Source organism: Tachypleus tridentatus, chromosome 9, assembly GCF_004210375.1.
Source record: "Tachypleus tridentatus isolate NWPU-2018 chromosome 9, ASM421037v1, whole genome shotgun sequence".
In the NCBI taxonomy this organism is placed as follows: Eukaryota; Metazoa; Arthropoda; class Merostomata; order Xiphosura; family Limulidae; genus Tachypleus; species Tachypleus tridentatus.
Genome location: NC_134833.1, coordinates 76,501,979 through 76,514,694, shown reverse-complemented (window position 1 = coordinate 76,514,694; position 12,716 = coordinate 76,501,979). Strand labels below are relative to the sequence as shown.

The following is a 12,716-nucleotide window of genomic DNA, read 5'->3' as shown; positions in this document are numbered from 1 at the left end:
TACACTGTTTGATACAGCTTTTAATTGCAAATAAATATTTATTTTTATAAAGCGTGTGTGTTTTTCTTATAGCAAAGCCACATCGGGCTATCTACTCAGCCCACCAAGGATAATCAAACCCCTGATTTTAGCGTTGTAAATCCAGAGACATACCGCTGTACTAGCGTGGGGGCTATTTTTTTTTTTATAAAGTCTCACTTTTTCAACAATATATTTACATATAGACTGTTTGAGACACCTTTCAATTGCAAATATATTCTTTTTATAGTGTTTAATTTTTGGCAATGTGTGTACATAAACTTTTACAATTAGATTTTGAATGTTACAAGAGAAATGAAGATTTTTAAATTGCTTAGGAACTTAACATCTTACATGAGGCATAACTTACTATTGAAGGTCTGATGGAAATTTAAAAAATACCAGTTTTTGCATAAAAATAACAAACACAAATTCAAAATCACAAAGATCTTTTATATATGTATATTTATACATTTGGCATACTAGTACCATACAATGGACAAGTCATCTCATTGAGCATTTTATAGCTATAGAAGAAATACCATGAAAATACCAAAACAGCTGTACAAAATTTACAAATTGGTACAAACATATTAGCTGTTATATTGGCCATCAAGAACAAATACACAAATCGTCAATAAACGTTGACTAGCATTCAAACTTGGGTTTCTGTCAGAATAATCCTAAAGATTTAGGCAACAGAATTTTAGTTATTCCCTTAAACACTAAACAGCTCACTGGATGAGAAAAAACAGCTATGGAAGAGGATATCAAAATCCAATAAATATAAGAGAAAAACCTACTTTATCGTTTCACATAACACAAAGCATTTCATGTATTCCATACCAGTTTTAAAGTATTTTTTTAATTTTCTTGTTAATAAAAAAGCAAATCTAGTAACCACAAAAGTTCTATAGCAAGAACAAAAAATATTCCACGAAGTTCTTTAGTATGTGATGAAGGGAAGAATGATATCAGCAAATTTAATAACTAAGTTTTGATCAGGTTTTAAAAATATGACTCATTTGTTTAAACTACTATTAAAAGAAACTAATTACACAGGGTACAAAAGTTCAGAGTTATATATTACTATACTGCACATCATCAAGAGCCATCACTTCCATTTCTCACTATTATATAAAAATGTTAAACAGAAGTCGTTTCTGATCCATAATGCTTTATGACTGGAAAGATGAAGTAGAGCTTTGATCATTTTCCAGAAGCACATCCAATTCACATGATACACTTTTTTAAGCATCTGATGAGATTTTTTACTAAACAACAAAGAACAAGAGTTTTATTATAGATATATGCAATCGTTTCAATACAAACATTTAATTAACATAAAAACTTCTAATTACATTCAAATAATTTTTCATGTATCTAACAAATGTGAAAATTTTTCAAACCTTTGAAATAGATGTCACTCTCAGCCTCTTGTATAAACATTAACAACTAAAATCTATAATCAATAACAGATTCAACATAAAAATATTGGACCACATTATGACATTCTTTTCCTTCTCCATTTGAGGTAAGATTTCATATTTTCAATTGTTTCTCAAACTGGTGTCATTAATAGAATCATCTTAATGTTATAGCTGTGGAAAACAAATACACATAATTATACACAACAGCACAATTGGAAATGAGGATTACTGAAAAATAATGTGTTTACAGTCTTTGATATATTTTGAAATCCAACATGCCCTTAGTTTTGTAAGAATTCTTTGGAATAAAAATATATTAGGAAATAAGCAAAACCTTTGTATTTTTTATATGATAAAACTAAAAAGATTTATGTTACTCTTATATATTAAGATTTTTCTTAGTAAAGACCTAATTCCCATTCAAAAATATAATGCATGATTAAATAGTGAGTGGACTCATGCATGATGATAAAAGAATGTTTGTTTAGTACGTTAAAATTAATACATGAAAATATTCAAAGAAAATGAATTTTCAAAAGCATTATTTCTTTCAAATTAAATCAAGTACAATTTGTTATTTCATCAGGATTAATTGTGTCTATTAGAATAGTTAGGAGTGGTCTTAGTCATTCTGGAGCCTTGGGTAGAATTCAGTAAATGGAGCCTCATAATGATAAGAAAACTCAAGATTAAAAGGCATAGCACTGGAGGCCCTTGGGCAATTGCCCAGTTTGCCCGACAGGTAAGACCACTCATGAAAACAGCAAAATTTAACAACTTTGTTTGAAACTCTAATTAAATAAAGTACTTAAACATGTGTTATTTAACCCTTAAACAGTGGGAATGTTGTAGGTAGCAGCATCAATTGATGATGGCTGCTATTTAAGGGTTAAAACGAGACAAAAGATCATTTCACTGTTAACAGTTTAGAAACCCAAACACATACTTGTTTGGTCCTTACCTGTATGAAGGTCAATGAGAAATAACCACTGACATGAATAAATTACAGTGTAATACAGAATTTTTTAATAGACAGCCAAACAGCAATAAATTAGGTAAAAACTGAAAATTAGAGTTTCTTTTTGAAATAGTGTTAATGATAAGTTCAAGTTACCTTAATTACTGTTTTACATATAAATCTATCACTTGTCTTTGTATTTTCATTCTAATAATATTTTTCAGTTAAAATATCAAACCAGTTTTCCTAGAAACTCTAAGGTATGTACAAACTGAGATATGGCCTTGTTCTTTGATATTACTATTGGTGAACTAGGTATAAAATGTAATGTTATATTGTCTGTCCGATAGTACAACATCAGGTCAATATTGATCACTATGGTTCAAAAGTTTCTTTTTCCTACATGAAATTCATGGCACTTAATAATTAAAATATCAAATAATACAATGTTAAAGACTGAGAGTTTCATTCTTATAAAACAGAAGATAGACAGAAATTACTCCTTTCTTTGACTCTGCATTGACCTGAGAGATCTTTTTACCATCTGTAATTGCTGACATAGATCAAACGTAAAGTCCTAGGGCATTGTAAAAGTCTTGGAAACAGACAAGCAACTGTATAAAACTTGGTCGTTTTTCAGGTGCAGCAGCCCAGCTAAAGGCCATCAAAGTGTACCTGTAGGCATAAGTGCAATTATTAATAAAGTAATCTTTTAACACTATTTAATATCAGATAATTATTTATTGCCTATAAAATTCACTGGAAATCATATTTTTATAAGATGTCAAATACACACACACACATACACGACATTTAAAATAAATAAATATTAAATACTGAATAAATAATATTAAAATATTAATTGTTTGCTGAATTCAAATATTTCCAGAGTTTCTGTTGTATTAAATATAAAGATTAATAAAATATTGATGTTTCACATATGATTTACCTTCCATTATTCTTTGAAAGTAGACTTAAATCTAATTTTTGACTTTGTCCTAACAGTACTGTATTTTGATCCATAATGACATTACATAACATGATACAATAATATACAAAATAAGAAATGTATAGGTACAGGCTTAACGACAGGGTCACGTCTTATAATGCTCCAAATATGAAAAACTGCATAGTACCATGATTGTTGTCAAACATAAAGTTTAAAAATTTAATTTAAAACCTGCTATCTATTTTCAAAATACATATTTTCTGCTATTTTTCAGAGCATAAATGAACTTGATTGGGTCTTTATTTAAACATAGAAATCAAACATTAGATATTCTAATATGATGTACTTTCAATAACTATCTGTTAAGGTTGTAGTGAAAGCATGAACCTAGTATTCTTTAATTGCTTATGGTAATGTTCTGGTGTAGGATACAAGTCATTGTGATGGTTAATAGCCTACAGTCACTTAAGTCTAATTACTAAAATTTCTTTTTATATAAATATTAAATTACTAATTAACTAGTTTTTATCTATTGCCTCAAGTTACTGCCTAAAAAAAGTCCTGAGAAGCTTCTTTTATATAATAAATAAACATCAAACATCAACAGTAAACAAGAATAAAATTAAGACATACATCTTAGAGATTATCTGAAAACAAAGACATTTAAACAACATAAAATCATAATAATATTTAGAAGTCTCAATAAAATAGCAATTAGTACACAACAAACTACCTAAATACACAATGGTAATGATTAAAAAAAAATCTTTCTACAGCATCATCTGTGAATATGGGTTAAAACATCTTAACTGAAAAAAAAAGCCAACAAAAGTTCAAATTCAGAATTATAATAAACATTCAACACTTGATGACACCAATCTATCTGCCATAGACCATCAATTCAGAGATCATACATTAAATTGAAATAAGACTGAAATAAAAGGGTATTAATTATGAACAAGAACAAAGGAACATAAAATAAACCTCCTAATTCATCTAACTGATAATACACTCATTCAACCTAGCATAGAAATCAGCAAAATTTCAATACCCCTTCTTAAATACATTCAAACAGTTAGTTGAATTAAATTCTCTTAGTGGATATTCAAGTGAATTGGATAAAGCATACAACTTCCATTAAAAGATCAAATTCTGGCCACAAATAACACAGAAAATAGTCTTTTTCAGGAGTTCCTGAAAACAGCAACTGGTTAGCAGTCACAACAGAGGATAAAACTCAGTGATGTCGAGAAAACCCACTTGTAGAGAAATATATACGCAAAAACGGCTCGTTTGGGTTGAGAAATATTTTACATATTTTTTTGTGAACCTGACGATGACCGAAGAAGGTCAAAACGTTGTTCGCTCTTCTATGTAAAATATTTCTCAACCCAAACGAGCCGTTTTTGCATATATATAGAAGATAAAAATAGTTACCACTTGATGTGTGATTATACATATATTATAAAAAATTTTATTGATTCATAATTAGACTTAGGTAATTGTAAAGGCTAATAACCATAACTGGGTAGTATGAACATTTTAATTTTTATTCTATATGATGTTACTATAAATGTAAACTTAAATCACATTCCTTATGCAACAAACTAAGCTTTATACCCAGCCATGTTTCAGACTTATAGGTAAGATGAATTTTGAAAAATAAAAAAATCTTGAACATCTGTTTTTAAGTTTTTATTTTAGTTCTAAGCTACATTTGACAATGGGCTATTTATATTTTGCCCATTGCAAGGAATGGAATCTTAGACCTTTTTAAGTTTACTGTAAGATCTTATTGATGCAATAAATGCATACTTACAATTCATCAGGACAGTTGATTGGCTGAGAAAGCCTGTAACCATCACGAAGAGATGCTCCCATTTCAAAGGGATCTATTTCTACATAAGGCTGGTGACCAAGGGTCATCAACTCCCAAAGAGTGACCCCAAATGACCACTGAAAATAAAAATAAACAATTTTACACAAGATAATATAAAGTATGAAACTAGAACTTTCTAAAAACATATCTTTTTTTAGTATAAGCCACAAACAGTTTGTAGTGCAAGATGATAAACACTATACTTTCATCATTTCTCTAAATTCCAACATTTTTATGCTAAGTTTCTTTGTTGATACCAAAAAAAAGGGTGACATTGAAATAAATGTCACTTCCCATTAAAATATGTGAAGAACCTCAATACATTATTTAACCTATTTTTTCACCAATACAAAAAAGTTTGATCTGTAATGTGCAATATTTCAGAGAAATACCCAAAGTGTAGCTACTTTTTATAAGCTTTTACGAACTAGGTTTTCAATTATTTTCAAAAGTTTTGATAAATCAAAAATATTTGTTGATTCAATTTTATTTTTACATAGTGATAAAATGATATATTTTACTACTTACAACATCACTAGCTGTTGAGAACTCTTTTTTGAGCAAGCTCTCTAATGCAAGCCATTTTACAGGCCTGTTTTCATTGTCACCAAGACAATGATAGTCATTGGGGAACAAATCACGTGACAAGGCATTGTCCGTAATTTTCACATGTAATTTGTCATCCACTCTAAAAGAAATAATGAACATAAAAATTAGGAAATGCACTTATAACAATAAACTTAAAGACTATTGATTTTCATTAAAAATAAACTGTTAATTATTAGAAAGCTAATGACGTGAATAGTTCCACAACACCATAACAAATAATAACTATTACTGTTTAATTATGTTGTTTTTTTAGGATTAAGTGTAAGTGGTTATATGTACATCTGGAAAATTACAAACCAAACCAATTCTTGTCATATACAGGATTAAAACATCTAAAAGGTTACCTGTTAAATCTACTACTTCAACAGCATACTGAATATTACATAAAGTAGAAGTTTAAAAGAATAAAAAAATCAACATTTCCATACAAAATAAGGATGTAAATTATACCAATTATTAATTGTAATAAAAAGATCAAGTAGTTGATAATGTACAATTTTAAGAGCTCCTTGTAATGTTCAGAATGAGAAGGAATAGCAGTTAATTGACATCCATTTTTTTTAACATTAGTATAATCTTTAGTATTAGTGCTAGCAGTTCAGAAGTAGTTTATCAATCATCCTCATAAATTAAAGCCCACAGTTTAAATTGGTTAGTTTGCCCTTATTTAAAAATTATGTGCTTTTAGAGTGATATAATCTACTATTGTTGTTTTCAATTAGAATTTTGTTTTATTTAATATTATACATGTATACACACAAACATTTGCTATTATATCCTTTTCTATAAAACCTACACCTTAAATTGATAAAATGTAATTAACATACATATGTGTGTATGTGTTTTTGAAATAAACCAATTAAAATTTCTGGAGGACCACTTAGAATTTCTGTGAAGGATCAGCTAGAAATATTGCAAGTTTTGAATATAAATAATGTTATATACATCAGGCAGATGGTAGCACTGTCAAAGTAGGGATGGTCTTTACTCTTTGTCAAAATGGTATTCTTAAATATTTCTTAAATAGGTCCTTAGAGCTTCATAATACTATACAATGTTTCCTTTTATAACAATATTTATGAAATGACTGAGCCACAAGTTCTTGTAATGTCAGTAAATATAATAGCAAAAGGTTTGAATTTACTGTTTGTCTTTCTGCTGCTGCTTTTTATTATGTGAAAATTAAAAGAAAAAAACAATGGTGTCAATCAATTTCACTGAGGTAATATAGTTTGAAATAGAGTATCCACGTTTATAAATCTTAAGTCTTATTAACTAGTAGCGATTAAAAAAGCCCCATAATTCTTTATATATAATATTATCAGTACTTAGCTTTCTTACAGAAATTTGGTGCCCTATGTAAAACTTAAGTACAGAATGAAACAGAAATTACCACCCAATAATATAAAAACAATGGAACCTCACCATATTTAGAACTTGGTTATAAGTACAACTTTCCTATGCCTATTGACATACTGCATTGAAAAAAAACAAGCAAACAAGTAAAGAAAAAAAAACACTTTTCAAGAAAAGGAAGTAAATGTAGTGATGATTAATAACAAGCCTTCAAAAACAATGCAAAGAATACAGTAAAAATGACATTTCCATCATATAACAGAAGAGAAGAATTAGTGTACAGTAATATATATAAAACTATTCAATTCAGTTTAATTTCTCCTATTTTTGTCTATTAATATTATACTACACTTTGTATCTGTGCTATTATTTAGGAAGGATGCAAATGTCATCCCTACTATTTTGTTTGCATTGTTTTTGAAAGATTTATATTAGCCATCCCTACATTTAATTCTTGTAATTGCTTATAATAATAATAATAATAAAATTTAACAGTTAATAAAATTCAAATCTATATGTTTTACATCATATAATTGATTACAAGATACAAACAAAACAAAAAGCTCTACAAAATTTACTGGATTAGAAAGGTCCATAGATAATTAACATTCATGTTTACCTTCTACATAATGCAGCAGATTAGACAGGCTGGTAAGTTGACTGAAAGCAAAATCTACTAACTACATTTGAATGTATAAAAATAAAATGCTTATGAATTAGCTAAACACTGTGACCACAATTTTCCAGATAATATACATAATTAGAAAAAGCAGCAGTTGAGTCAAATCAGTTTTAATATTGTGTACATCATATAAAATAACTATGATTTATGCATAAGATTGAATTCACAACATGTCTTACACACTGATGTAATAACAGGGAAATAAATTAAGAAAAAATAGAGAAATGTGTTTAAAGAATGCAGCAAATTTAAAATTAGATGGATGAGCCTTAATCAAACATTATATCTAAAATTTTAAGAAAATTATAAGAGTTAACAATTAGTTAATTTCCATATTATCCACATAATAACAACAAAACAATAAACAGTTGATCAAAAGCCAAAGCATGGTTTCTATGGGATGATCTGTTAAATTATGTCCAAGTTATATCTCATTACAGCTTAGTATTTTGAATTTTTTTAAATTGTATCTTAAATTGACAATTCACTTTAATAATTTTAAATAGTGTTTTTCTCTAAAGGAATTTTAGACAGGTTTATGACAAAATGTATGTTAACTACTTTATTAGTAAAAAAGAAGAGAAACTTAAATATATGTTGCCACAGTGAAAATAGCTTACATTTCATAAAAGCAAAGCTAACTTTGAAGTCTGTTCAGAAGTTGGGATATATACACAAGTAACTGTTATAATATTATAATAATGTCCTGTGACTTAAAATTATATGGAGACATATATTTAAAAATGGTCATCGTCAGGTTCACAAAGAAAGAAAGGGTTACTGATCAGTAGCTGACCACATGTTTGAAGGCGGTTGTGTAATTTAGTGTAGGAATGTAGAGGGCGTGCTTAGATGTTGGAAATATTTATTAATATAGGTATAAAGGTGTTCCTTTGTATTGGTTCATTTTTGGCTTGAGTTGTTGTATAAGTAAGGCTTTCTCTACCCATACTAGCCGTTTTGAAATACATCATTTTCTCTACAAGTGGGTTTTCTCATCACAGATTATATACACTTCTGAAAAAGCAGAGTTTGAAATAAATGGAGAACAATTAGTTTAATTTTGGAAGTATAAGAAAAGTAAAAAAACATGGCTGCTTACACACAGTTCCTAGTAGCTAGATCACCATGGATAATCTTCTTCTTGTTTAGATAAATCATTCCTTGGACCATCTGGATTGCCATGCCAACAAGGTCTTGGGTCAGCAATGTCTAAAGTATAAGCAAGAAAAGTGAGCCTTGTTACAAGTCCAAAAATTTACCATAATTATGATAAGTTTTCATAAATAATATAAAGCATAATTTCTTATTTGTACAAAGTAGATATGCTTTAGATCGATAAATTATGAAAAAATTTACTTTACTTTTAAGTTAGGCTGCTAAATAGCTGATGTAAGCTTTGAGTGAAACTCTTAGTGAAACACATTCTAAAAAATTGTCAGGGACAAATTCTTTACAGTATGTGTATAACCTGTTGGCAATAAATTTCAATAGTAAATATACAGCACAAAATCTACTTGTTTTAAAATAATGCATTCAAAACAAATCAAACATATGGAAACAACTTTATTACACTATTGGTCATCAAAGTTGTATCCAGAGATTTAAAATAATTGTCCCTTTATATCAAAGTCCACAAAGGCAGGTTTGATTACTTTAGACCACTGTTTGACAAAAATTATTATTCTCTATTTCTGTTATTGCAATACTGGTTGCAATACACACTTTAAAATCATCAATATAACTGTTGTTTACCATAACTGTATCCAGAGCTTTAAATAATTGTCTTTTGTTTTGTCATAGGCTATACAAGCAGATTCAATTACTTTACAACACCTTTTGACAAGACTAATTATTCTTTTCTATCTCTGTTGTTACTTTAGAAAATTGCTTGTTACTGCTAAACTGACAATTAAGCAGTCTAACTTTACTTTTTCTCACTTTTACTTTCACTAACTTATTTACTTCCTCTCTGTATCTGCAAGCATTTATAACATATGAAAAAAACACCTACTAATAACAATATTACATATGAAGAGAAAAATTCAGAGGCTTTGATTACAATGACTTCAAGAACATTACTAAAGCCTAATACAACAATTACACTGCACACACGACTTGTACAAGTTACGTAAGGAAATATACTATAAGTATCACTTTTAACACTAAACTAAATAATCATTAAATATCAAATCACTAAATAAAAATTCTTAAATTGAACAGTCTTATATATTCAACAAATAAAGTTAACTTTTATCATAAAATGTTAGTGAATCACTTGACTCTATGGTAAATAAAATACCTTTTCAGCCATATTCTACACGTTGTTTTACTTTCCATTTATTTTCTAAACTTCTAATATACTTGTTAAGTAAGCTTTGAATCAAACAATCACTTTAATATGCACTTAATATTCAAAACTTCTATAATGTATATTTTAAACTAATAAATCATTGGAATAATATTATATAAAACTGTAAACAGTTAAGGTGTAAAAGATATCAAAGAATTAAACAAAAGCAATTGAAAATATTCTCTGTCACCACTAATCAAAAAACTGTTTAGGATGATAAAAGTTCCTTTACTCATTTCACACGTTTTACATAAAACTCTCAAAATAAAATTAATGAAAATTAATATTTAGTTTCATTTTCAGCACAAAAATCGATATACAGTTTTCAAGAAAACATCAACAAACTCTGACATTATTCATGAATATTGGATTTTACTGAAGTGTAATGTTTTAAAGTTGTTCATGTTAAATTCTAACAGCTGAACTATCTTACATGACAGTGGCCTTCAACTGAAAACTTGCACTTCTGAAGAAAGAGCTTCAGGTTTCCACGGTTCATGAAGGGATAGACCAGAAGAGGATGCTGCACATCATCCATGCACACAGCAATAATTGGTAACACATTCTTGTGATTTGTACCATACATCTTCATTCCTTCAGCAAGAAGCAATGATATCTGGTCTTTAGAAGCTTGATCTGAAGAAAGAAAGAAAACAAAAAACATCAACGTACAAATCTGACAAACACTGTAAATTAAATGGCCTGCCTACATGAGAAGATTTAAACTAAAGTGAGTACCAATACGTTTTTGATGTTTGGTTTAGAAAGATAAAGAAGGTTTTGATTAAAACTATCTTAACAAACGTAATTTTTGACTAAATTACTTAACTCTGTGAAATTGCAATTTGTTCATTACATGCCTAAAAAAATTATAATTTAGCGAATAGAACACTTACTAGAATTAATTATAAGAATAGCAAGAGATAAAATATTATTCTTCTCTCTTAAGTGGCAGAAAATTACAAAAAACCGACACACAATTTAAAACAGAAATCTACCAAAAAAATCACCCATACTGGACTATACATTCCTTGGGACTCAGCACATGAAACAAAACAAAAACTCAACATACTAAGAAACCAAATAAACACAGCCATAAAACTATGCTCACCAGATAAAATTAACGATGAATTAGACAAAATAAAACAATACTTCATCAACATCAATAAGTTTCCTCCACAAACCGTAGAAAACATTATATGCACACACCTAGACAGAAAGCAAAATCAACCAACAAAAGTAAATATATCTCACAAATCAAAAAATCACGAAACCATATGCTGCTGCATACCATATATTCCCAACATCAGCAGAAAAATAACCAACAATTGGCAAAAACTAGTAACAAAATATGCCACAACTTCTATATTGGAGATACGAGTAGAAAAATGGAAACCAGATTCAAAGAACATAAAAAGTCACCTTTACACATTTTCGAACACTGCAAGTCAAATAAACACAACATAACCATAGAAAACACTCAAATACTAAACAAACACAAAATTAAAGAAGCCTTACTTATACAAACACTCAGGCCCAAAATAAGCCAATATATTTTATACCTATATTAATAAATATAATCAAACATCTAACACCGCCTTCTACATTCTGATACTCAGTTACACAACCCCTTTCAAACATGTGGTCAGCTTCCAGTCAGTTACCTCTTTCTTTCTTTGTGAACCTGATGATGACCGAAGAAGGTAGAACGTTGTTCGCTCCTCTACGTAAAATATTTTCTCAACCCAAATGAGCCGTTTTCACATATATATTTTTCTCTACAAGTGGGTTTTCTCAACATCACTGATTTTAATAAACTGTTGAAATAAACCAACTCTACAGAAAACATTATATTTTAAACAAAAATTTTATCATATTTCCCCTCAATCTTTAGTGATAAAACCTAACAAATGTACTGCTCAGAAAATCTTAATTGTAGATTAAGTTATCTAATACTCTTTTCATTTTATATAGCAGAAGGAAACAAAAATACATCTGTGTACTTGAGCTGAAAGCTATGCTTTCTGTAAACCTTCTAGCTTAATATATCTAATCCAAAACATCTGATATAAAAAAAAGGTGAAGCCAAACAAAAAAAAAGATAGAGCCTCTGAGTTAAAGAAATGAAATCAGAATTGGTGGTGACACTGGTAGTTACATGTATAACAATAATAATTTTACAGCAAACATTTATTCATACTTTGGCCAGACCACATTTTTTGTTCAATGTGGAACAAGTAAGAAAGTGATATTCAACAGTAATCAACATTAGCTTTAGAATTGTAATCATATTATTTGGGACAGACCTGTACTTTATAGAACCAACAAGATTCTTTAAAATATATGTTGATACTTTTGCTTACTAACAGTGTTAGTAACTTTCTTTATACTAATGCCATGGAAACTAGATTAACAGTTTCGTGTTATCACCCACATGCACTCAGTAAGCTGTATCAAGCATCATTATTTACACTAAACTGCT

The 12,716-nt window shown here is 28.7% G+C and overlaps 1 protein-coding gene across 3 annotated transcripts in view; it reads right to left on the bottom strand.

Annotated features, from left to right (window-relative positions):
- Nucleotides 1-449: 449 nt before the first annotated feature.
- Nucleotides 450-12,716, bottom strand: part of LOC143225537 (tyrosine-protein kinase RYK-like) — a 154,921-nt gene continuing 142,654 nt past the window's right edge. For all 3 annotated transcript variants that reach the window (XM_076455168.1, XM_076455166.1, XM_076455167.1), the window contains exons 10-14: nt 10,668-10,870; nt 8,984-9,093; nt 5,763-5,922; nt 5,175-5,311; nt 450-3,081 (exon numbers count right to left, since the gene is read on the bottom strand). In XM_076455168.1, the coding sequence (XP_076311283.1) occupies nt 2,970-3,081; nt 5,175-5,311; nt 5,763-5,922; nt 8,984-9,093; nt 10,668-10,870 (722 nt within the window). In that variant the 3' untranslated portion in view covers nt 450-2,969. The remainder of the gene's footprint in view (nt 3,082-5,174; nt 5,312-5,762; nt 5,923-8,983; nt 9,094-10,667; nt 10,871-12,716) is intronic.